The 26586-nt window shown below is 45.9% G+C and overlaps 1 protein-coding gene across 6 annotated transcripts in view; it reads right to left on the bottom strand.

Annotated features, from left to right (window-relative positions):
- Nucleotides 1-26586, bottom strand: part of LSAMP (limbic system associated membrane protein) — a 1358048-nt gene that overhangs the window by 10598 nt on the left and 1320864 nt on the right. For 3 of the 6 annotated variants that reach the window (XM_008174850.4, XM_024112832.3, XM_005304779.5), the window contains 3 exons: nt 21126-21246; nt 19694-19842; nt 13758-13793 (listed from right to left, as the gene is read on the bottom strand). In XM_008174850.4, coding sequence (XP_008173072.1) covers nt 13758-13793; nt 19694-19842; nt 21126-21246 — 306 coding nt within the window. The remainder of the gene's footprint in view (nt 1-13757; nt 13794-19693; nt 19843-21125; nt 21247-26586) is intronic. The other 3 variants (XM_065573210.1, XM_042852641.2, XM_065573203.1) reach the window with 1 other exon arrangement.

Genomic DNA, 26586 nt, shown 5'->3' with positions numbered 1-26586 from the left:
GAATGTGATGGGTAGGAGAAGGGGCTGATGGGAGTTAGGGGGCTGATGGTATGGAAAGGAAGCTCCGGGATTTGATTAATATGAGATGGGGACAATGCTGGTTCAGGTGTGTGGGAGAAGTGTCAGAGAAGGCATGTTATGTGATCATCAGTCAGTGGGACCTCTCTTCCTTTCTTCTCAGTGTGATTGCCATCCCCTGGCACTGTACATTGCCTTGTCCACATCTTGGTGGATCCTGTGCATCTTTGCAGGGGGGTTGATTTTTTTTCTTTTTTTAGTGCTGCCTTTCTCTAAGCCTTGGGGTGGTGGAAATGGGGACACCTTGGGACAGATTCCCCAAATCACTTGGGCCAGGCCATTTGTGTTATATGCTGATCTACTTCACCCTATCTCAGCCACACGTAACGCTCCCAGGGAAAACAACGAGGGCAATATTAGCTGGAATTCTGGTATCCTTCCCCCCCTCATTCCCCCTCAGAGCTTAGCTAGATCCTGCCACGAAGTGGCAAAGCAGGGTTAAAAAATACAGGTTAATAGCAAGGGTGCTACACCACGTTTTCCCACAAGGTGGCATCCGAAGGCAAAAATGAGGACAAACAGAACTAACCTGTGCACAGCGCTGCAAACTGGAGACAAGCCCATGTGCAGATCTTATCCCAACGTTTCGGGGATGATTGCATTTGGGGATCTGGGTCAGATGCACCCAGAAATGTCCCCACCTCCTCCAAATGAGACAGTCGGGCACCAGGAGTGGAGCCCAGAGTCCACATGAAATGATTCAGCAACTGGCCCAAGCAGACTTCTGCTATCTACCTACCTAACAATCACTCCATCCCTCCCTCCCTAGTTCCCAGGTGATTGCTGTCTCACCCCCCCCCCAGCTGGGAAGCAGACATTAAATCCGGCCTGTTCCAACCAGCAGCTCTCCATGTCATTATCATCTGTGGACTGTGGTCTAACTCTGCAATGGAAGACCTGAAGAGGAGTGGACCTAACGTCCAACTTCACTGAGCTACTGACACTTGGTCGGCAACCCTGAAAAACTAGAACGTGCTGTACAGATGCTTCTGGCCACACATCCTTCTGGATGTTCTAATGTTGTGATCTGAGGCGAATGAGGTGTTAGTCAGAAACCTGTCCATCCCACATTCTGCCCCGCAACACGGATCCCAGTTCTTTCCTATAACCGGGATGGGGAACACAGAACCCTGATGGGACCAGTAAGCAGGGTGGCATCGTCCCTCGCCTTCAGGGGTGTAGGCAGCAATTTGTAATTAGCAGGTCCATGCACATAGACTAATCTATTGTCCCCAGGCCTTGGAATCTGCCACTCCACACAATCTCACTACTCACTCAATGGCTGCAGGATCTAGCCTGGTCTGAGAGAGAACCCCCACAAGGCCCTTCCACTGCACAGAGCACAGCACCCAAATGGCACAGACACCACAGATGGATCCCCAGGATTTGAACCTATGGCCACTCGTATCACACTACAGAGGAGTCCCTTCAACTGCACGCACGTAACAGATTCATCCCCAAAGGGCAACCACAGCCTCTCATCTGCAGAGGGGCTCGCTGTAGCATCTCCCCAAGCCTTCTCATCTGTCCACTAGTAAAGGGACTCCCCATGGCCTCACATGCCAGGTTCCCAGGCTCAGTGATCTGAGGGAGCCAATATGGAGCTGTGACTTGCGAAACCTGAGTGTGATTCTCCTTTCACATACATTGGTGTAAGTCAGGCGTCACGCCACTGAATTTAATGTCAAACCGGTGTGAGAGGAGAACTGGGCCCTATGACTCTTTTTTTGAGGAGAGAGGAGAGACCGGGGGGTGGGGTGGGGGAGAGTGGGTCTGTCTGTATTTGGGACATTAAGGGAGGAAAAAAATCTAGCAGGCCTCTGAGACTGTATTTCAGGGAGCACCAAGATTTTTGTGACTCCACAGCATCAGAGGCCAGTTCTGTTTACAAAGAAATTCACTGATGCTTATCTAGCGACCGCATGTCTTGGGACAGGAGTGGTTGCAGGGAAAGAACAAAACCATCCACTAAAGAAAAAAGGAGCAGGGGCTGGACAAAAGCTAGGTCTCTCTTTCCTCCTCACCCTCTCCCGTCACAGCCTGCGGAGGCCAGGTTTTTACACATGCCAGTTCCTCTGCAGGAAGTCATTTTTCTCCTCTGTTGACTCTCTTTGCCAGGGCTTCCGAAGATGAAATCTTTATTATCATGGAGGCTTAAAAGGGAGGAATACTGTTAATTCCATTTTCAAGGTCATACTTTGAAAGTTATTAATTTCTTTCTTCCAAGGCTCTGCACTCTACTTTGAGGCTTTAGGGATTAGCAGCTTCTACTTACTAGGGCTTGCTTGGTTGTGGGTTTTTTTTTTTTTTCTTTCCAACCTTCCTTTGTGCTTTGGGGAAAAAAGACACAATTCACACACCACTCTGGTTGCAGCACGCCTGTACCTTATTCTCACTGTTAGTTAATACCTATGGACCTGCTGTTCCTGCTTATATTCCCTGGTAGAGGGGGGTCTTACGATTAAATCTTGAATTGGGGCATTGGGTGGGCCTCATGTCTACACAGTCAATGCGCTGGCTTTTCTGGAGGCAGCCAGGTCCTCTGCATGAGCTAGCGATAACCCCAATCTAGAGCCCATCCACAGTGGGCTAGCAACTGTTCATGGTGTTCTAGAGATGTTCCATTTTCTCCTGGCTTGCTAGAGCCTGTCCATATTGCCATAGCTGCTGTAGAAGGGACCGCTGTCCTAGCTAACAAAGCCTATGACTAGAAGACCAAATATGGTTCCAAGCCAGGTAGATGAGTTTCTCTCACAGCTAACCTATTTTTTTCCTGTAGACTTCAGAAAGTTCTGGGGTTTTACCACTGCTGAGAAAATCCCCTCTGCCCCTCTCCTCGTTCATTCTCCAAGCAACTAACGTTGATTTATCAAGAACCTGGCATACTGCCGCTCTCAAATGCATTACTGAGCCCGTTCTTGTCCTTGATCCCTCCATCTAAAGATCTGATTCTACAAGCAAAACAACTGGGGACCATGTTACCCAGGTCACTCCCCTGGGCCATTCCTGGGTTGGGTCTGAGTTCTCTCTCCCCGCACAAGCTTCTAGGAGAGAATGAATCCCTTCCCTGTTCAGATTTCCAGCTGATTGCGCATGTGTGCACCAGTGTGTCCCATCCTCTCAGCAGGCAGCCAGTGCTGAACACAGTCCGGTTTCTCAGTGCAGAGCAAACAGCCTGGATCCCACAGCACTGGGTGTCAGCTAAATAGATGCACAGTCTGTGTTTACCCCACCACCCATCTCCATGCATAGCTGCACTAGGCACCAAATGAAATCCTTTGGTGTGCCAGGTTTTCATGGACATGAATTATGTGCATGTGTCCAGGGGGTGGAAGACAGGAGCTGGGGCATGGAGACAGGGTAGGGGATAGGTGTGGGGCGTGAGGTACAGTGGCTGGAAGGTGGTGGGGCAGGAGAGCGGGCAGAGATAATGCTTAAGGGGAGAGAGAGTGTGGGAAACAGAGAGTGAGGCAGAATGAGAGCCAGGGGAGTAGTCTTAGTGACAGGGTTACTGAGTGAGACAGATGCTGGCGCAGAGAGAGCTAGGAAGGAAGTGATGGAGGATGTGTCTGCACTTTGACCAGGGGCTGATTCCCGGCTTGAGGAGATACACCTGCACTAGCTGTGATCAAGCTAGAACGCTAAAAATAGCCAAGCAGTGGGAGGGGCTAGCTACCCCAAGTACAAGCCCGTCCATGATGCTAGGTACATATTTGGGGCATCTCCTCCTGCGACTTGCGCTGCCATGGTGACATGTTTAGCGTGCTAGTTGGATCAGAACCAGCATGGGTAGGTCTCCTTGAGCTGGGATTTACACCTCTGGGTCTTGTGTAGGCGTGCGCAGAGGCAGATAGGGCGAGCGGACCAAGGCCGCCCAGAGGATTCAGGGGGCCTGGGGTCTTCAGCCGCAGGGGGCCCCTGCCACCGAATTGCCGCCGAAGACCCGGCCCTTAGGCGACGGGTCCCGGGGCGGAAGGACCCCCTGCTACTGAACTGCCGCCGAAGACCCGGAGTGAAAGAAGCTCCGGGGGCCTGGGCCGCCCAGAGGAGGGGGCAAGTGGGGCAATTTGGCCCAGGCCCCGGGCCCCGCAGGGGTCCCCCCGAGAGTTTTTCGGGGCCCCTGGAGCGGGTCCTTCACTCGCTCTGTGGGCCCCGGAAAACTTTCGCGGGGCCTGGGCCCCTGGAGCTTCCTTCGCTCCGGGTCTTCGGCGGCAGTTCGGCGGCGGTAGCCCCCTGCCGCCGAAGACCCCAGGCCCCCTGAATCCTCTGGGCGGCCCTGCCTAGGCCCCGTGAGAATTTTCCGGGGGCCCCAGAGCAAGTGAAGGACCCCGCTCCAGGGGCCCCGATAAACTCTCGTCGGGGCCCCTGCGGGGCCCGGGGCAAATTGCCCCACTTCCCCCCCCCCCGGGCGGCCCTGGAGTGGACAGAGAAAGAAAACAGAGCATGAATGAGAAGATAGAAGAGGACAAGAGGTTGACACAGAGAGATGTAGAGAAGGAAAAAAGGAGAGCGGGTCAGAGGTTAATAGAACGGGACAGAAGGCTAGTAGGGAGGGGACAGAAATGGGCAGGGAGACAGACTGACAGAAAACTGTTCTGTTTTTCCCTTTGGTGAAGGCTTCTTTTGTGCCTTACTCTCCCCTGGGCTGTGGTCTGGCCACTTGACATGCCAAAGCCGCTGTTTTGTGAACAGGCCTTTGTTAGTGTCTCTGCGAGCATGTGCGTGTAGCAATGTGCAGGCTGTAGATGGCATATGAGCTGGTTAGTGGCTATGTGCCTGCACTTGCGGGAGTAGGTGTGCATCTATTTTTCGTGTTGTGTGATCAGGGTGGGGTGTAAAGTGTGTGTATGGATCCTGGGATGTCTCCGTTATGTTCACAGCTATCTGTGTACTTCAGGGGCCTCTCAGTCACACTAAGGCCCCTTTACTTTACTCTTGTTGGCGGAAATGAGAATGCCCTCTGATGTAGCGCTGACACAGGGGTTCTACATGGGTGCTGCTCCCCTTTCCCTGAGGCTGCTCTAACTTACACCAAGGGCCAGGTAAGGCGCTGCACAGTCCCTGGATGGGGTGGGGGCTAGATTCTGTGCCATGCCTCTCAGGAACCGCAGCCCAGAAGGAGGGGGGGCAAAGGTGGCTTTAAGCCAGCTCTGCATCTCCGGGATTCTGGGTCTAGCTGGGGCCAGAACAGTCCCGGACATATATTAGAGTGGCTTTGGGGCTGCTCTAACTTATGGCAGTCTCCTTGTGACTGTCATTGGGCTGTTCCCCAGCTCAGAAGCACTCTACTTCCTGCCCCAAGCATGCCCCCATGCCATGGTCTGCAAGAGGAGCGGAGCAGAGCAGTGCTGGGTATGTCAGACCTAACCTGCTCCTGGGGAAGCCTCCCCCTAGCCACTGTGGCCCCTTTATGGCCCCTGCATGTTACTGAAGCAGAATCTGGCCTGGGGCTTGAAACTCCTTTGTCCACCCCACCTCCATCTCTACCCCAGAGGCAGGAATGGAGTAACTGAGAATGAGGCCCTAGACATAGGGTTGGGGGGTGGGTGGGTGGGTGGGTGGGTGTGTGTGTGTGTGTGTGTGTGTGTGTGTGTGTGTGTGTGTGAGAGAGAGAGAGAGAGAGAATAACTAACACTATAGATGTCATGTGGGTTGTGTGAACACAACCCTGTGTGTTTTCATGTTTGAGTTGGCGTGGGTGTGGGCGAATTATAACTCTCACGTGAGTCATTTTGTATGTCTCCCCGTGTGAGTAGATGTGTGTCCTATAGCTGTTTTGTGTGTGTGTGTGTGTAAATATGGGTGTGAGTGGCTGTGTGTGCACTCTAGAGCTCAAATGCTGGACTCTTCTAAAGCCCCTTATTGGTACTCCAGCAGTGCAAAGTGGTCTTAAAACAGCCCAAAACAGCCCTTGTGTGGGGGAATGCTTGAGCGGATCTCAGCTAGCTATGGTGGCTTTCTGCTAGCCTAGCCCAGCCCCCCTGGTGGAGCAGGTTGTGCACTTGTGATCCCTGATGGGACACAGCCCCTATAGAACTGTTATAACCCATTACAACTTAGAGCAACCCTGAGACTACTCTGAGTTTCACGGGGGGTGGGGGGCGCTGAACTGTCTCTTAGCTGGCTTCAGGATTGGGGCAGCATGGAAAGATGGCACACAATCCCTTCTGGTTGCCCTTTAGGTGTTCCTAAGCACCTGAGGATCAAGCCCTAAGTGGTGTGTGCATTGAATAAGCCTACATGTGTATCTCCATGTGAGCAAGTAGGTGTGTCCACTATAGGTGTTTGGAAAGTTGGTTTGTGTTTGTGTGTATGTTTGTGTGTGTCATCTCTCACAACACCTACCGTATACGATGCCTGGTTGGGACTGAACAAAGCTGCACTGGTTATGTCGCATCCACTTCAACGCAGGAACCACTTGCACTGATTCCCCGCCTGCTCCCTGCTCCTGCTGCCACCCCGACATAGCCATTCTCAGAAGTGCGAAGGGCAGACTAAGCCCCATTTCGCCTTGTTCTCCTTCTAAACAGACCCTCCCTCTTTTGTTAGGTCCTTCGATGGGCACAGCACTTCCTGTGTGCGTGCCAGGAGGACTCTGCTTTTCCGCAAGTCTGATTTGTTTGCAGAAAGGTTTTTTTCTTCCCTGGTTGTTTTTGTTTTCCGAGAGAGCGCTGAGACAGCTGTATTAATCATGCAAGCCCAGCCATGTGTAATGTGCTTTATCAACCACAGAGCAAGCACTGAATGGCAACCAGTTCGCGAATGGGCCCAGCGCAGTGCCTGAGCCTAGAAGATAAACCCGACGCTTCCCAAACTGACTTACCATCCTGGGTTAGTGAATGGAGAGGCTGTTCGCTCGGGACAATAACCAGATGGGAGGCCAATTTGTTAGGCAAATTCCTTAGTGGTTTGCAAAGTGGAAATGGGGAAGGAGGGTGTGTGGGGGGAATGGTTCTATTCAAGGAATAAAAAGAGAAGTGATGTCTGTTCTCTCCCTACCCTACTTTAATTTCAGTGCAGCTTTTCATAACAGGTCTCTGCTACTGGGAAGGCAACTGAAAAAGGAGGCGGGGGGGAGAGAGCAGGGGCTTTATGTGTATTTGTTATAAACTTGATATAAGATTTATATCCCCCCCCAGCTCTCCCCCTCCTCCAAGTAAAAAGCTTAGGGTAATGGTTTAAGAGACAATATTGTTATTCCCTGAATGCTCACATGGAGGCATCAGGAGCTGGTTTAAAGCCATGCCAAGCTGTGTGTTTCACAGCTGGATCTGTAGTTCTGCCAAGTTCTGGATTGTTTGGGTCTGGAGGGGTATGTTCTGCCTGAGTGCTGGTCTAAACTGAACCCATCCATACTACAGCTCAAACTGTGCTACCAGCGATCACACCTGGCAATGTATTACCCGGATTGATTATCCTAGGGTGGGGTGATTTCTAATCCAGTCGATGAAGATGGGGATTTTTCCAGTATTCTGACCCAGAATCCCCTCTAGAGCACTAAGGCAGGAACACAGTTTTGCAGCTACGCTGTGTGCAGCAAACAGTGCTACAACCAGGTTAGGCTCTATCTGTGGCTAAAAAGGGCTTCAAGTATGTGTACCACTCCATAGTGAGGGCAAAGGTCAAATTGAAGAGCATTTCCCTAGGCTTTCCAGTCCTAGCTCTCAGCCTCCTCCTCCCTCTCACTCAGCTCATTGGATTCTCCGCAGCACTGCAGCTGGAGAGGGTTATGCAAATATATGCAATCCAGGGCTCATTTTGGAATAAATCAATCTAAATTAAAATTAATGAACAAAAAGTACAGAAACAGAGCAAGCAATAAAACTATTTCTCTCTCTCTCTCTCTCTCGGGGTGGGGTGGGGGGAGAAAGCCGATTTTTTTTTTTTATGGGGAACAGAGGTTTTTTGAGCAGTCTTGACAAATGTTAGCCCAAGCTAATGTTAATTGTTATAATAATAACACTAAGACTTGGAGTTGCCCTAGTTCACAATCCAAGGTGCTGTTTCTAGACTTGAATTAATTCTCTCAGCTCCCTCTGAGGTCAATATTATTATCACCATTTTACACATGGGGAAAGTGAGGATGAGACAGGACATGCAACTTGCCCAAGGTCATATGAATCATAGATTCACAGGTGTTAAGGCCAGATGGGACCATTGTGATCATCGAGTCTGACCTCCTGCATAACGCAGGCCACAGGACTTCCCCGAATTAATTCCCATTCAGCATAGAATATATCTTTTAGAACAACTTCCAATTTTCAGTAAACATTGCCAGTGATGGAGAATGCCCCACACCCATTCGTCAGTTGTTCCAGTAGTTAATTAGCCTCACTGTTAAAAACGTGAATCTTATTCCCAGTTTGAATTTGTCTAGCTTCAACTTTCACAATGACGAGTCTGTCTATGGTAGACCAGGAACAGACTCCAGGTGTCCCAATGTCCTGGCTTGTGCCTTAGTCATCTCTGCTCCATTGGCCAGATTTTCAAAAGACCTCAGCATCCCACATGATTGTGCCCTTAGGTGCTGTAGAGTAGGTCTTCAATACAGAGTTAGATCAGGTGACTGGCACGTGGGTCTGAGCACCCGAGCTAGCCTAGCCCAGTTTGAGCATCCATACTGCAAAGCCATACCTAAGCCACGGCCATGTTGCTGCACAGTACAGTGGTGCTGTACTCACCAAATTGGAGCTGGGCTTGTTTGAAAATCTGGCTTGATAACATCAGATGGAAGCCTTTTGAGTTCTTGAGCCTTACTTTCTGCTTAGGGTGGCAGGTTTTAAACAAGTGAGCATCTGCTGAGATGCAGATAACTGAAGCCAACCAGCAATCCAGTTATGTGACAGAGGTGCACCCTCGTCAGACACAAATATACCATTATATAGTGATAGGCCCAACCTGAATTGTGACCCTAAACACCCCGTGACCTTTGGGAAAGTTCTGATGGATCAAAATGTTGCATCTCATGTTTGTCTCATCTTTTAATTATTTCTATTTCCTGGCTGCTCCGGTGTCAGGAACAGAGATCAAAACAAGCATTTGGGCCTGTTTGTGCTACGAGTTCTCAACCACGTTGAAGAATTAACATGTTTTAAAAGCAGTGTATGTGATTTGGGATTTCACTGTTCCTTCCTTTGAGCCCTGCTAGGGAAGTGAGTTCAAATCCTAAAGAACAGCTGGGGATGGAGAGGGACCTTGAACATGGTTTAAACTGGTTTCATTATGGGGACCAAATAATGAGTGTAAAGATCAAATTCAGACCTGGTGTTAGCAGAATTTGGCCCTAAAAACACTGTGGTGCCTGCCAAGCAATTCCTCTTCTTGGGCATGAACAGAGGGCATGGCGGGGCCTGACCCCCTTGCAAGCACCCAAGGACTTAACAAAGGATTTTTTATTGTCTTTTTGGGACTGGCTGGATCAAGGGAAGGCAGTTCTGACTGCTCAGCAGGCCAGCCCTGTACCATGTTGGATCCTCAGAGTCTGTGCGCTCAACAGGTCCTATTTCCCCATGATTTTTTCCTGTAGAGACATCCTGTTTAAAACCAACCAGACCACCCAGTTTTTGCCAAATGCAGAGTCACTGTCCATGAGAAAAGTGTTCACTCACTGGAATTGCTTTGGTGCTAAGGCCCATGTGTTGGGGGGAGTGTGCTGGGAGAGAACAGGTGACCACAATAACAGGAGAAGTCTCTGTGCTTCCCAGAAGGGAGCCCAATCCCTGGGCAGGAGGGAGAAGAATGGGAGGCCGTTAAAGAGAAAGCTGCTCTTTGGACCTCTTAGGAAGCTCCAACCTCTGGTCATTAGACACAAATGAACAGCTCTCTTCTCCCTCCCTCCCACCCCAATCAAGGCATTAGTAACAATACAAGCTACAAGGACTACAGCTAAAAGGAGACTAGCTACAATCTACAGTCCATCCAGGGTCATTCTCCAATCTGCATCTGTTTGGTGGAAAGATAGGCCTGCCCCCGACCAGTCACCTCATCACTATCTTTATAATGTTGATGAGCAATGGAACTGGATTTTGTTTGATGCGGCCCAACTGAGTGGCTTCTGCACTTGATTTCTTCTCCTGTTAAAATACGCAGCCCAAGACAGCACCACTCACTGCCCTGACACTTGGCAAGCTCTGGCAGAGATCCCAGGGCAGGCGCTGTGAAGGAGGTGGGGCTGAGCTATAATCATTTACGAATACTCTAGGTGACCTAGTTGGCGACATAGTTACTCTATCTCTATGGCTCTGTTGGGCTTACTGGAATGTTTACTGTATTCATGTGTTGGTTCAGTTTAATAGCAGGACTGTTAGGAAAGTAGCAGGAAGGTAATACAATGACTCCGGATAAGCAACCTCCCAGTAAACATGGAGGGCACAGAAGGGACAATGCTTGAGCTGTTTTCTGGGAAAATGCAACTTATAGGCTCCAGTCAAGACTGCTTTTGCCACAGATGGCTGCCAAAAGACCAAAGGAACGTTAAAGAGTTTAAAAGTCCAGGGATAAGTCCAGGAATGAGGTAGTTGTCCAAGAGCTGCTTATGCAGAACAGACTGATGCTGAGACAGACACCGCTGGAAGGTCTGAAGAAGCAAAACGTACCTGGCCCACTATTATAGGGTGGTGGGGTTTAGGAGTAAGACTGTTAAGATTGGTTTGACAAAGCTGTCTGGTCACCTATATGACTCACGGGTCATAAGCTCCCAAAGGGAAGAATTGCAGGTGCCAAATCCAGTGGGGCCTGCTAAGTAATCACAGCTGGTACACAGGGTACTACAGCCCAAGGCCCAATCTAAGAGTGGGAAACTCATGGGAATCCCCCCTGAAAGAGGTGAATGCACAAGGCCCTTGGGGAATGCAGTCAGAGAGACCAGAAGAGGGGCAAAAGTGCAGCCAGACCTGTGACTATGGAAGACAGCACAGAACAAAACATCCTTAGGGCTTAACAGAGATCCCAGATGAGATTTCAGGAACTTTGAAGGCCTTGCCTCAACAATCAGGATGGCTAGAAATGTTACCAGGGGATTTGGTACCTTAATGGTGGTCACAGGCCCCATTTTTAACAGCAGAAATAAGGACCAGTTGGGTTTCACTAATGCTCTAGGAAAGTCTTCCCCATCAAATTCAAGCCCTGTGTATTGTTAAATAGCTCCCTTTGAAATCTCTGACCTCTTTTAAACAGCAGCTAGCAGATAATAACAATACTTAGAATGTACACAGCCCTTTCCATCTCAACGCACCTCCCTAATTAATTCACTAATTAATTAATTGTCAGAAACCCCAGGAGGTAGAAAAGTGTCAGCTATACTTTATAGATAGGGAAACTGGGGTACAAAGAGGGGACGTGACATGACTTAGGTCACAGAGGAGGTTGATGGCAAAGAGAATGGAACCCATAAACCCATATAGTGATGGAGTCCATGTCATGCAAGGAAACTTTTTTGCCTGGTGTTTCTTTAAAGGTGAACTGCAAAGGACAAGTGAAGATTGATATAAGCACCAATGTCTGTGCTGAATGCCCACATTAAAGAAGCAGCTGGGAGCTTTCAGCAAAAGAAATGTGGTGCAGAGTATTAAAATTATATTTTCCTTCTGTGAAATCCTCTTAGCACTTCCTGGTTCACTGAAGATATCGCAGAATACAACAAATTCCTAAAGACTCACTGCAACTGTGATGTCACAGTGTGATGTCCACTGAGACATTATTATTGAGACAGGAAGCAGCAAGAAAATATCAAAGGCAGTGGGGAAGAATTTTCATAGGTTGATTAAAACTGTGCTGGATGGCGCAGGCAGCGTGGTTAGAACTTAGAACGGGCATTTGGCATAGAAATCTGGGCTTAGCTCAGCTGCAATTTTTAGCATTTGCCTTAATGGGCCACTAATGCACGACAGGCGACAATACAGTTGGGAGAAAAATTAGCAGAACCTTTGTCTGCCTGTGGAATTCAAAAAAGAAAAAGACAAAAATGTCTTTTCAATTTGGACAGAAATATTTGCCATTAAAAACCCCACATCTTAAAAAAATTAAAAGAACCAAAATCTTAAACCCTAAACAGCCATTGTGACTTTAATTTCATATCTGAGCCCATGTTTCATTTACAGTGTGCTCAATAATTGCATTTAATTGGATTTATTTTTCCACGCTAGATTCCCAACGGCCTGCTTTACTCCTTTTCCCAGCTTCTTGAATGTTATTTGCAAATCACTCCCTGGGATTTAATTTTAATGGTGGCTTGATTTCAATTTTTCTTTTTTTGGGGGTACTTTTCGTTAATTGTATTTGCAAATTTGCCTTTAAATATAATAAGTGTAGCCCCATCCTGGCCCTGACAAAGTTGTCTGCAGCAGAGCTTGATTTGAAACTGCGGGGTGGTTAAGTGAAGCTGGTGTGAAATTCCTGTCCATTGCTCACTTCCTCTAAGGAAATGCAGGTGTTCCGTTTGGGCACACAAAAGAAAATGGACTCCTAATAATCCTTTGCATTTGACCTTATAGTGCTTTAGCAACATTAAATAGTTAGTCCTCATGACAGCCCTGAGAATTAAGTAAGTATCAATATCCCCATTGTAGAGCTGGGGAAACTGAGGTATGGTGAGGCATAGGCAGTGCTTAATTTGTAATGAAAGAGGTGCCAGGGCTCAAGCAATTTTTTTACATTCATAACTGATGCAGCAAGCCCAGAAGTGCTGGGGCTATGAACTGCCAAGCCTAGAGGTGCTGGGCTAAGCCCTGGCACAAATTAAGCACTTTAGGCCAGAGTTTTCAAAGTGACTAGTGATTTTGGGTGCCTCCATTTTTGGGTGCCCAACTTGAAACCCCTTATAAGGGCCTGACTTCAGAAAGGACTGAGCACCCATCCTCTGAAAATCAGGTCCCTCTCAATTGGGACATCTAATAACGGAGACAAGGCCATACTGATTTGACCAAAACGAGTGTGTGGAAGATCTGCGAATAATATCCAGGTTTCCTGATTCCCTGCCCTGTGTTCACACTCGCTCCTTGTGAACTGGGTCAAATCAGAGGTGCTTCATGTCTGCTTTAATGACTACACTATGCTTCTTTTCACAGTTAGTGCCCCAGCTGTCCTACCATGCGAACAGCAAAGACATTTTCACTGGGACAGATGAATCACAAAAAGTGAGGTGGTTCGTTAGGAATCAGCACTCAAAAATATAGATGCTTCTCTGGACGTTCCATACCCCGAGATGGAAATCTGAGAGTAGCAGCTTTATGTTTTTTCCCCCCTTACAGGATTGCAAGATGCTTCTGCTTCTGGTCAGACTGGGTGCACCAAGAGATGAACCTCTTTTTGAGTTACTGTGGCACATATGCTTCTGGTTGGAATATATACAATAATTAGAAATGGGCCTGACGACAAACTCAACACTGGGAACATTTGGATCTGGATCCAAACACAACAGCTCAGGCTTATCTCTACAAAAGATGGGAAGAAAAGAAGCTAAGCAAAGTCACTTGAACCTCAGGTTTGGATTCAATCTGAGATTTTGGCAACAATTTTTTTTTTGGGGGGCGGGGGGGGAGGGACAACTGGGATGCAATGCAAAAGGGGACATCCTTATTTTCTTGTCATTCTGCTCTGCCCACCCTCGGCTTTTAGCATTTGTTGAGATGATGGAGAATGACCCGGCTAGAGAGGTACTTTGACATAAAGCATATACTGACCTGGAAAAGGGTTGGGGAGTGTGGGTAAAACTCGCTCTAAGGGGGGAAAAACAACAATAAGCAACATGCAGGAGAAAAGGAAATGCCACTTTCCACACCCAGCAAGCAGCAGTTACAAACCTGACAGCTCCCCCATCCTACAATTGGATTGACTAAGACCGTTTCACATACAGAACATTATGCTACCAAGACATCACAGTACATGTTTCCATGGATTGGGAGTTGAGGAGAAACCATCTCAATGGCACACAGAACTGAATAATCAATGTCCATACAGCAGGAGGAATAAAAGACCTGCAGTGATGCTATTTGTAGTGGATGGGTCACATGGCCTCTTCCTGCTTCCAAATGCCACTGAGTCACCAGACCGTGGGCCACCATAGCGGCATCTCCTGATTGGACCTAGTCTTTGGCAGAGAAGCGAATTGTGCAGGTAGGCGTGCCAGGTCATCTACGTGGATTTATTGCCTTCACAGAACCTATCTTAATGGACACACTCACAGGGACCTGAGTGCATGATCATTTGCCATGCTGAACCTAATCAGTCACACATTCCTTAAGTGCCCTCACCTCCCCATGGCGCAATATTTGGGGAAAAGTTTTCAAAGTCCCATCAACATCTCCTTGTTTATACAGCCTGTTGGGTTGGGGAAATTGGTTATACATTTTGAAGGTTCATCTTTAGTACATTGTTACGTCATGATACTGCTGCTGCTGGCTCCATACTTTGCACTTCGATAGCACTCTCCCTTCCAGGATCTCAAAGCACTTAAGACGGACATTAAAGAATTAAGACTCACATACCCATTCTGAGGTGGCAGATTATTCCCACTTTACAGATTGTCCCCAGATGCATTGAGAGGGGAAATGATTTACCCACAGTCACACAGTGAATTAGTGGCATAGCCAGGAACGGAACCAGACCCATGCCGGACACATGTTCTGACCAGTAGACCATTCTCCCTCCATTATACTGAATGGAATTTGTCCCGGACGATTCTGATTGCTCGATGGTATATGTCACCCAAATAGTGAATATGGGGACTGAACCTGCTAGAGGAGTTCCCAGTCCCCCCGATGCCAGGTGTGTGGCTGGGGGCACATGAGTGTGTGAACATACCATAGATCCTGAGAGAGCAGAGAAGCAGCAGCTCTGCTAGATGAGCTAATAGACACGGTCTCTGTCTGACTGAACCTGTGGGAGCTGCACTAAGATCATTGCTGATGGAAGTTGTATTTGGCAGGTTATACAGGTAGTCAACCATTATTCACTTCTAAGCTGAACTTCAACTATTCAGAGACGGGTGCTCTTTCTAAAACACCCTGTGCTCATATAAACTGGTCTCTGAATAGCTGAAGGTTCTCCAAGCCAATCAGGATGTAGCAGGTCAATTACATCCCAGTGAAAATGACAGATCTCCTGCATTAACAGTGTCTGAATCCACAGCAGGAATTGGGGAGATTGTCTCTTGTTTGGAAAATACACAGCTAGGCTGGGTCTCTGTTTATGTAGCAACAGGGGATTCTTGTTCTGTGAAAACAGGCTATTGTGCTGACATGATTTCCGTGTTATTTAGTTAGTTAAATAATAACTCAGACCCGTTTCCTTCCTGTCCTGTAGATGGCAAGAGGTTGCACATTGCAAGCAGTTAGAGTGCAATAGCCTCATTATCACACTACTTTCTATTGAATGACTAGACCTCCATTCCCCTTGCCTGCTGAGCAACAGCCTTTCTACTCCACCAAAGGTGTAATAGCTGCTTCTCAGCCCCACCCCACCCCATTATCACCATAAGAACTCTACCTCAGCGCATTATTCTCTCTGTTATTGCAGGGAGGTTGTTGGGTGAAGTGCATGGTATGAACTGCTCTATTCAGTTACAAGGATACATCCCAAATTCCATCTGCTGGAAGAGCACCACTGATTATCTGAAACTAATGTGTGCATGAAATAAGGTATGGGCTAGCAGGGGAGGTAAGATATGCACACGTGAATGTGTGTGTGTGTTTGAACCTATGTATGTTTATGCATAAAACTGGGGCACTGATAGATAATGGCATTTTGGAAACATGCTCTGATTCTTCTAAGAAATGTGCTCATAGTTGGAAATCTGTGTGATTAACATGATAACCTATACCTGAAATCTCTTGGGGATTCCATGGTGGGGACCTGCCTTCTGCTGCTTCTAATTGAAACATGCCTTGCCAGCAACCTCTCCTTCTCCAGATCTACTCATTCAAGGGTGCAAACAGGAGAGGGGACAGGACCACTGTGGTGACTGTCCCACTGTAAATCAGACCATACAACCAGCAGGAGAGCAAGGTGCTGCCAGTGCCTGTGGATTCCTGCTTTATCCCCATCAGTGGGCTAGACCCTAAGAAGGTGCAGATTATGATTTGCACCAGATGAGGGTCTAGTCCAGGGTGTGAGGGGACAACTTCCATTTTGTTTCCATAATGCCTTGGAATGTCTTTGAAAGAATGATGTGCATGCATACGTATGTGTGCAAACCTGTATGTATGCGTGTGCTTGTTTACATTGGGTGGGTATACTTGTGTGTGTATGTGTGCCTACATACCTTTATATGCGTTCAGGTGTGGATACACATCTTGTGTATGTATGCATGTGTGTGCGTGTAACATGGACTTAGCTATAATTATGGTATTGCTCAGACACTTCCCCAAAGCACTCTGTTAATTCAGGAGAATGAAAGGAAAATAAAATCTTTCCTTCACAGTATATATAGGAAAAATGTTCCTAACACTTTTGACACTGATTCTCCATCACCAGATTCTGTGATGATTCCACTCTCTGATCATTTTCACAGAAATCCTTTCTATCCCAGACACACAGGGACAGGATGTGTTTTGTCCTTTTCTTGGAGTTCATCACATTCTTTGCTGTAAACTCAGTCTCCTTTTGCTCCCTCTTGGCTCTTGTTTCATTTCTTGGGATAAATCCTTCTGGCTCTGAAAGACTCCAGGAGTACGGGGCATAAATCTCTCTGTCTATAGCAGACAATGATGCTTCCAGGTCCCTTATACCAGGTCACTCTCTATCTATTCATCTCTCTCTTTTTTAATGTAGCATCTCTCATTACAGTACCTAAATCTAAGGAACTCAGCGCTCTCTGACTTTTTTATTGTACCTGGTATTTCCTGGAACATCCCCCTCTTTTCCCTCTCACTAGACTGTATTGTCAAATAATTTTGTGGGTCCCTTTTACCCCTCAGCCATAGGCAAAGTTACATATATCTTACCAGTACTCTATTGCTATTTCTGTCTCGCCAGCTGTCATTTTTCAACTACTACAGAACCTTCAGGCACCAACATTCCATCTGCCTCTCAAAAGGGATGTTGTCCTACAGTGAGTTTGTTCTCTATTAAAAATATATAAAATCTTTCTCTGCTATTTCAATCAATCAGATTCCAGAGAAGAAAATCACTCAAAAGCTGTAGCTTGAAAACCTTACACTTGTTCATGCTTGGGCATGGGGCTGAGAATATTCAGTGGCTGCTGTTCCGGTTGCTATGTGATCTGTAAAGGATTTTTTTTTTAAAGTGGGCTTGTGTTTTTTGCTTCATTATGATGGATGGTTAGTTATTAATTATTATTTTTTTTTACTTCCCCAGCCCTCTTAAGAATGGCAATTCTGGTCTCCTCATGCTTTGATTCTCATCTCTCCCACCTTAACTGAAAGCTGGGAAGGGGTTTGTAGAAGCGTTAACAAATAATTTTCACCAAGACTCCTTCTCCTAAATTAGTCACTGAAGTTATTATATAGGTGTTTACTAAACAAACAGTTACAAGGAGTCTAACAAAAAATCTCTTCCTCTCTCAATTGCTCAAGTTTCACTCTCTTGGCTCTCGTATTGTCTTCGTGTCACAATTTCTCCGGTCCTCAGAGAGTTTTCTAGCCCAGACAGGACCTGAATTTCTAATGTAAAAAACCCCAGCAAAACAAACCAATAAACAAACCCCAAGAAGTTTTAAAAAATGCAGGCCCTCTTTATACATCATACAAAAAAACAAAAGATGGCACAAGCTCAATTTATATCCTCTCTGCAGGTTATCTTTAATGGTTTCCATGTTTTCCCTGATATGGTAGATGACATCACTAACAAGCTTATTCAGGGAATGCAGCTATCTGACTGGGCTCTGAGAACTGGGACTTCTGGGATCTATTCCCAGCTCTGCCTGTGATTATGTGACCTTTGGTAAGCCCCTTCCCCTCTTTGTCCCTCAGTTTTCCTTCAGGTGCTAATACTGCTCATCTATCTCCCAGCAGCTTGTGAGGTTAAAATATTCACTGTCTGTAAATGCTTTGAGATCCTCAGAAGCAAGATGTGATAGGCATGCAAAGTGTTTCTATTTTTCTATATGAGTTCTGATCTTAGATTTTGTTTCTATTAAGCATTACAGTTCATCTGCAGAAGGGCAGCCATGAGAGAGGGGAAAACTTATTTTGTCAAATTTAGAATTTAACCCCAAATCATGGGTTCTACTTTTGGCATTTTTAGTAGTAATAGTACTGAGAACAAAACATGTAGCATTTGCGGTTCATGTTCCAGGCTACAGCCCTGAGATTTTTATTTGAATCCCCTGGCAGTCCCCCAAAAGTAGGGCAAAAAAGACTTTTGGAGGAGAAACTTACCTTGTTTGTGTGCCACAAGTTTCCATTTAGTCAAAGACATGCTAATCTCTTATTACCATTGGAACCAGTGGCTTACATGAAGTGTTCCATGTAATGCACCTTAGTTTTGCAAAACTTCAAATTAAAATATAAAAAATCCAGAGGTCTCGTGAATACAAAAATGTCAGCGGGTTCTCCTATCCCTGCTACATCATTTTTTTTCATTTAAAAAACTATTTCCCTTATCTTTTGATCAGTCTGGCTCCAGAAAGCATAAACAAACCTATCACTCGAAGTGAGACTCCCTTATAAATCTTACCTCCCACCCTGCCTAGAGAGATCACAACTCTATATACTCTAATACAATCCTGTATTTCCAGAGAAAGGAAGGGCTCATTTATTTATTACCCAAGGTGCAGTATTTGTATCAAGAACTAGATTTCAAATATTCCAAAGTTTGGATGGGGTGGAGTATTGAATTCAGATTCAGGCTTGGTCTATTATAGACCAGGTGGGGACCAGCTGTAAAGTTTGGATTCTATAAGCCCTTGAGGGCTTGTGGGGTTTGGGTCTGAGCCCCTCTAGTTTTGGGACCCAAGCTTGTGGCTGTTGAGGTCTATGGCAATACCTTCATCAACTTCAAAGACAACCGGATCAAAACCCGGGAGCTTGATTTCATATTTCCTTTAACCTGCTCTATATTTCCCTATATTCTAATCACCCCACTATCAGTGTAAGACCTTCATTTCCCCACCCGTGGTTCTTGCAAAATGTAGCATGTCTCTTTAAATAATCCTGGTCTCTGTTTCTCATATAGTCACTCTTGGTTATCTTGCATCACTTCCTTCTATTTTCAGACCCATTTCTTCTTTTTTCTCTGGCTCTCCCCTCCCCAGGCTCACTGGTTACTTCTCTCCATCTCTTTCAATGTTTGACATTTTTCAGCCTCCATGGAACTTTCAGGCCCGAATATTCCATCTCTCTCTTAAAGAGGCTGTCACCCTGCTTAAAAATATATATTCTTGTTTTACCAGATTGCAGCAAAGAAATTACTCAAAGGATCAAGGGGGGCTTGAATATAACCATTTACTCACGTGTGCTTGTGTTCGGCCGTGACTACAAACATGGAAGTGTTCATTACCTAATGGCTCCTTGGATTGCTGTTGAAGTTTGGCAGGCTAATGTTTTCCAATTACGTGAATTCAGGGCCCCTATTCTAAAGCACACTTACTGTAGTGTAAAGGTACAGGCTGACCTTTGTGAGAGCCGCCTCGAGTCCTCCCCTTCACTTCAATACTTACTGTAAAGGTATAGGCTGGCATTTGTGACTCCCAGCTTGTTGGCAGCCACGCAGGTGTAGTTGCCATAGTGTTCTTCAGTGACATTGGCCACCATCAGGAGGGACTGGCTCCCCATGCTCTTGATCTCCAGGCCATTGGCACTGTTTATCCTGAGAAGCAAAGAGAAGAGATGTGCAGTGCACTAACAACAAGTAGCTCAGTTCCCATCAGAAGGAAGGAGGGATGGCCAGAGCAGGGGAGAAAGACACATTGAAGATAGGTAGGTAGGTAGGTAGATATGGGTGGTGAAAGGCAGCAAGATAAGAGAGAAGGGAAAGAAGAAATGGGTTGGAGGAGTGCGCAATGAGAGCATGAAAGAAAGAATGAAAGTAGTGGAGGAAGGGAGCGGGGAAATTGACAGAAAGAAAAGAGACGACGATTAAAACGATGGTGAAGGTAGAATAACAGCAGTGGAGAAGGAAAGGCAGGGAAAAGAATGAGTGGAAAGAAAAGATGCTACACCCAGCTGACATCCTTGGGCGCAAACACTGCATTGATTATGTGCTTCCCTGTGATAAAGGGGAGGGGCGTTGCCGATGATCAAAGCCAATTTCAAGCAGGAGTTTATTGGACTGAGATAAAAGGGTTTTTTTAGAATGTTAGCTGGCATGTTCTAAAATGTAGACAAGGCAAGCTGTACTTTAGCATGTGCTAAGTGGTTGAGTTGAAACCCAGCACAGTAAAACTCCCCTTTTAACAAATGCTCAGGTGTAAAGGGTGAGCCCAAGGCAGAAGGAATATTTGGGTGTCATTCCCCTGGCTGTTATTTATTTTCCCTTTCCCATGCTGACAGACAGCTGCAGTGGCTCAGGGCCGGGAAAGCTAGATCCAACCAATGGACCAAATTCGGTGATGAATCCTGGTCACATGCCTCCAGAGGCATGTTGCACATGCGCTAAGAAGGCGGTCATACTGGTGCAGAGAATGTTACATATAAACAACCTCTTCCCTCAGAGTTCAGGGAGCCAAGTCCTAATGACCTTGGCTGGAATTTGGCCACAGCACCAGAACTAATACAATCTACTCTTGTGCAAAGGTCATGAGATCTTTAATGCACATAGATGGCCAGTAGATTATCAGAAAGATGGCACCTGTGGTGCCTTAATCCCACACCAGCATGCTGGTGCAGAATTGATGCAAAGGCAAGAGCACCATCTACTGAATCACCCACAGCACTTCTTTCAGCACACACAGTTTACAAGCAGGGTTTTACTCAAGTCCTGCCTAGGCCTGCCCTGCCCCGCTTAGCTTGTATGAAGGAACGAGATAAAAGAGGATCTTGAGCTTATATAGCTTGTGGAGGATTTTTTGTGTGGCATTAGGGGGCTTAGTGGGGAATCTACTAAGCATTTGAAGGAGGTAGAATAAGGAAGAAGATAGACAATATGTTTACCTGGTGTCATCTCTGTACCACTCAAAATCAGGCGTGGGCACTGCCGATGCCTCACATTTGAGTAAGGCTTGCCGTCCCGTGGCAGCTTCATTGCTCTTCGATTCAGTGATAGTGGGAGGGTCTGCAGAAAAGAAACACATGTTCATTTCCCAATCTTTCAGGTGCAGAGAAGCAATGAATTTATTTTGGGGTTGGCTGGACAAACAGAGGCCTTTTGGTGGGTGGAGACGCACAGATACCAGTTATGTCAAAACAGATGCACAATCTCTTTCCTGACATGTTCATGCAGGGATTTAAGGATATTATAATATGTCTGGCAACACATATTAATAAGTATTTGTAAATGGGAACTTGCTATGAAGGGTTGTGGGGTTCACTTAAGTAATTTAACTGGTGGGAAAAAGGACCCCACAAGGGAGAATTTTTTTAAAACACCCTGCTTGTATTTTTCTGCTCCAGCAGTATATCTCTCTGCCATGTGCAGTGAGACAAACCATTTCCACTCCACTGGACCCAGCGCATGAGATGAGTCATGAAATGAACAAATATCTTTCTATGGCCCTGAAAGCTATACTGCTAGGCTTGCTGCGGCTTTAAATGTTCCGTACTTCTGTTCTCTGCCAAAGAGCCGAATCCCTCACTTTCAGCATTCTTCATATTAGCCACGCTCTACGACTCTTTAAGAAAAACATTCCAGGCAGGTTGACAGCCCATTCTTTTGGCTCTAATCCTGATTTGCCATGTTTCCAACTAAGGAATAACTAGCCAACCAATCCTGATCACTGAACAAAGAGCAGGCCCCTCACTAAGACATAATCATGAGAAAAGATGTGGGGACCTAAGTGTGTCCTGAATTGGTCCCTACATTATTCTTATATTATACTTCACAAACAATTGCCCTGTATTTGTTAAATGCATTGGGAGTGGAATCATATGAGTGGGTTCTGCTCCCAGCTAGTTCCTTCCCTGTGCCTCAGTTTTCATATCTGTAAAATGGAGATAATTAAAATGACCCACCTCAGAGAGGGCGTCATTGATATTTGTAAAGTGCTTTGAGATCTGCAGATGGAAGGGGTTAGTGAAGAGCAAAATAAAGGATTACTGTACTTCATTGAATACGTGTCCACCTTTAAAAGCACTTAGGTGTTGCACAAAAACTAATGGACCGGCTCAGGTACTAAAAGCCAGCACCAGAACTCTCCTACCACCACTATTGGCATATCCTGGGGTCAATGGGCAAAGAGAAAAGACAAGCAGTGAATTTAGAAAACAGCCACAAGAGAGGGATAATAGGGCACCATTATAGCGAATTCTGTAATGTACTGGCTTCCTGGGTACCCAGGAGTGAGCAAGCCAGGACAATCCTCTGGTGGCTGGGTCCACAGAGAGGCCATAGTATCTACTGCTAGTACCAGCCCTCTTTTAGCTTACAAGAAAGAGGGCAGTGCTTTTGGAGTTGAGGGACAAGGATTCTAATCCTGGCTCCCCAAGTGTGTGTGTAATTTATAGACTAAATTATGGCTATCTGCTCCATAGCACGTGGATTTGTCACAGCTTCCCAGCCAGTCCTATCGCTAAGAAAGCCTTGCTTCTGCCAGCATGATGCAGATTGAACTCTGGGACGGAAATACAGACAGTTCAGCAGATCTCAGTTGCTCTCCTGGAACCCAGGACAGAAGGCCACCCTGCCAGTACTTCAGACTTGGATCATTAAGTATTATTAATGCAAATAGCACTTGCCTAAAAATAGCAACTTTCCAAGAAATATAATCCCCAAGGATAAAATTCTCATCAGCCTGCACTGCAGCTCTCTCCCCAGGATTGGAGGCAGCTACTAAATATTGCACTCATCCCATGCAACTCCCACTAATATCAATAGCAAGTCTTTCTATCTTCTAAGGAGTCCAGCACTGTTGTGCTTGCGCATGGTATTGTGTGCGCAGAATAAATAGTGTATCCATAGAGTGGATTGGGGAAGAGAATTTTGTCCTGAATCATATTGACTAGAAATTGCCAATTGGTTCAGGTAAAGTCATGATGGGCCTGAGTGGCAAAAGTAGGATCCATATCTAACCTTCCCGTAAGTTTGAGGTGTTTGCACCCTGGGTTTTGGTTTGGCCCCTTTATACAGGTGGGGTCAGCTGAGCCAGATCCAGATTCAAAGTTTGGAGGCAGTTAGATCCAGGGATTTTGATTCAGGCCCATCCCTACATAAAATAAGAACTGACCTGAAACATCAACCAAAATGGGAGATAAACAAAAGCATTTTTTGAGGTTCAAAGACTGTTTTTCCTTTTGGTTATGGTGTGAATTGTCCTTGCTCCCTGCACTTTCAGGTTCTGTAGGGGTACAGAAAAGTCAGCATCCTGTGAAGAGGATTCTTCCCATGGCACTTCCAACCTCAGATGAAATGGAAATCTTTACAAGAAAAGTCTCTTCTTGGGAGATTTCTGGCCTGACCTGAAGACCCAAGACTTGTGGATAAGCATCCATGCTTTTGGATAATTATCCAAATAACTCCTGGGGGGCTTTTGGAGGTTTGGCCATCGCTTAAGAGCAGGTTCTCATCAGAGTCCGCTTTCTAAAACTGACAGCTCTCTTGATGTTGTTGGGGCTGCTTGTGCTTATGATAATGTTATGAAGCCCCGAAGCTTTGATCTAGGGAACAAACTGCAACCCCTGCTGCTTTGATCTCTCACACAATAGAAGTGTAAATGTTTTCTGCACACATGAAGAGTGAGTCTTTAGGTGGTAATCTCATGATGATTGATGCTATTTAATAGAAAAGGGCACTTCATTTTAGAAACCAGAGGTGGGGATGGCAAGCCAGGACAATAAGAGAAGATAAGACCCATAATGTCACATGCATTTGCATGCAGATATGGGCACTCAGAGAAAATGATTATAAAATATCACATACACTTATGGTGATGCCTTTCCAATACTTTTTGTCCGCTGACACTGTCCCTTCCTGCCTCCCCCGCCCCATCCTGTTTAGGCCACACATTTAGTCCTGTCCTACTACTCTGTGTTTATGCAGACTGTGGTGAATCAGAAAGGGTGCTTCCTGGATATAAATTCAGGCTGGCTTGGGAAAGTTCATTTTGCAGATAATTAAGGAATTTGAGCCTGTATAGGAAGGGATTCTATTCTCGCCACTTAGCAGGGATGTCAATATTATTTTTGCGTCAGCTGTGATACTTAGGGACCATTGGCTGGCCCGGCTGAGGAAGCCATACTCTGATTATGAGGTTGACACATGGCGATTTAACTATTTGGCCCAGTCATGCCAGAACTGTAAGCTCCTTGGGGCAGAGGCTATCATTTTGTTCTGTTTATACAGTGCTAATCACAACGGGCCCTTGGTCCATGACTGCAGCTCCAAGGTACTACTATAACAACAACAACCAGAGAATGATGTGTGGGTATGCTATGTTTGGCTTGGTCTACACAACAAAATTAGGCTGAGGTAAACTGCCTTGCATCGACTTAGCTGTGCATGTTTCTACATTCAAATTTGTCTCCAGCTAAGGTAGGCGCCTCGTTACGGCGATGCAGTGACACCACCTTCCCATAAGATGCAGAGCCATTGTTGACCTACTGTGGTCAACACAATGCTAGTGTAGACACTGCATGACCTATGTGGACTGTACCAGTCCTCCAGCAACTGTCCCACAATGCTCGACACTGACTGCTCTGGTCTCAATTGTGAACTCCATGGGTCACAGAGACTGGGAGCCACCCCCCCTCTAAAAACCCCGCGTATTTTTGAAATGCCCTTTCCTGATTGCCCAGCTTAGTGAGCACACCTAATAGCTCTCTCTTGTTGTGTGCAACCACCCAACCGACCACCTTGATTTTCAACACGTCTTGGAGCTCTGGAGAAGTTCCAGAAGACTGTATGAAAGCTAATGTTATGCAGTTTTTTAAAAGGTAAACTGGATGACCTGAGTAATTATAGGTTTGTCAGCCTCACATTGATTCCAGGCAAGATAATGGAGCGATTGATATGGGACTCGATTAATAAAGAACTTAAAGGAGGGTAATGTAATTAATGCAAATCAATATGGATTTATGTAAAATAAATCCTGTTAAACTAACTTGATATTTTTTTTGGTTGAGATTACAAATTTGGTTGATAAAGGTAACAGTGTTGACATAATATACACAGACTTCAGTAACGCATTTCACTTTCTATCACACAACATTTTGATTACAAAATTAGAATATAATATTAACATGGCACACATTAAATAGATTAAAAACTGGCTAACTGATAGGTCTCACAATGTAACAGTAAATAGGGAATGGGTCTGTTTTGAGTGGGGTCCCACAGGGATCAATTCTTGGCCCTACACTATTTAACATTTTTATCAAAGACCTAGAAAGAAAGAAAATCATCACCAATAAAGTCTGCAGTTGACACAAAAATTCGGGGAATGCTAAATAACAAAGAGAGCAGGTTACTGATTCAGAGTGATCTGGATTGCTTGGTAAAATGTATGCATGCAAATGTATGCACACAAGATGTGCTTTAATATGGCTAAATGTAAATGTATATATCTAGGAACAAAGAATGTAGGTCACACTTATAGGATGGGGGACTCCGTCTTGGGCGGCCATAAGTCTGAAAAAGAGTTAGGGGTAGTGGTCGATAATCAGCTGAACAGGAGCTCCCAGTATGATGCTGTGACCAAAAAAGCTTATGCAATCCTTGGATGCATAAACAGGGGAGTCTTGAGTAGGAATAGAGGTTATTTTACCTCTGCATTTGGTACTGGTGTGACTGCTGCTGGAATACCATGTCCAGTTCTGCTGACCACAGTTCAAGAAGGATGTTGATAAATTGGAGAGGGTTCAGAGAAGAGGCATGAGAATGACTAAAGGATTAGAAAACATCCCATATAGTGATAGATGCAAGGACTTCAATCTATTTAGCTTAACAAAGAGATTGTTAAGGTGGGTCTTGATTACAGTACCTACATGGAGAACAAATATTTAATAATGGGGCCTTCAATCTAGCAGAGATGGATATAACATGATCCAATGGCTGAAAGTAGAAGCTAGACTGGACTGAATTCAGACTGGAAAAGTGTACCTTTAATGGTGAGAGTAATTAGCCATTGGAACAATTTACCAAGGGTCGTGGTGGATTCTCCATCACTGCCAATTTTTAAATCATGGCTCTGTGAATTATTCTGGGGAAGTTCTATGGTCTGTGTTATGCAGGAGGTCAGACTATGATCACAATGATCACAACGATCCCTTCTGGCCTTAGGAATCTATGCCAGCTATATGCTCCAAATGCACTCCTACCTAAAGTAGACAGAAGGTATTGGATTCTTGGGGCTGTGGGGAGAAAAGGCTGTCCAGGCACATCTACAGAGCAGTTGTAGAAACATGGACATCTATGAGCATATGCACAGGGGATGCAGGAGAAGGGGTACAACAGGGACCAACA

Source organism: Chrysemys picta, chromosome 1 (genome assembly GCF_011386835.1).
Source record: "Chrysemys picta bellii isolate R12L10 chromosome 1, ASM1138683v2, whole genome shotgun sequence".
NCBI lineage: Eukaryota > Metazoa > Chordata > Testudines > Emydidae > Chrysemys > Chrysemys picta.
The sequence above is the reverse complement of the archived record's forward strand: the minus strand, read 5'-3'. Positions and strand labels throughout refer to the sequence as shown.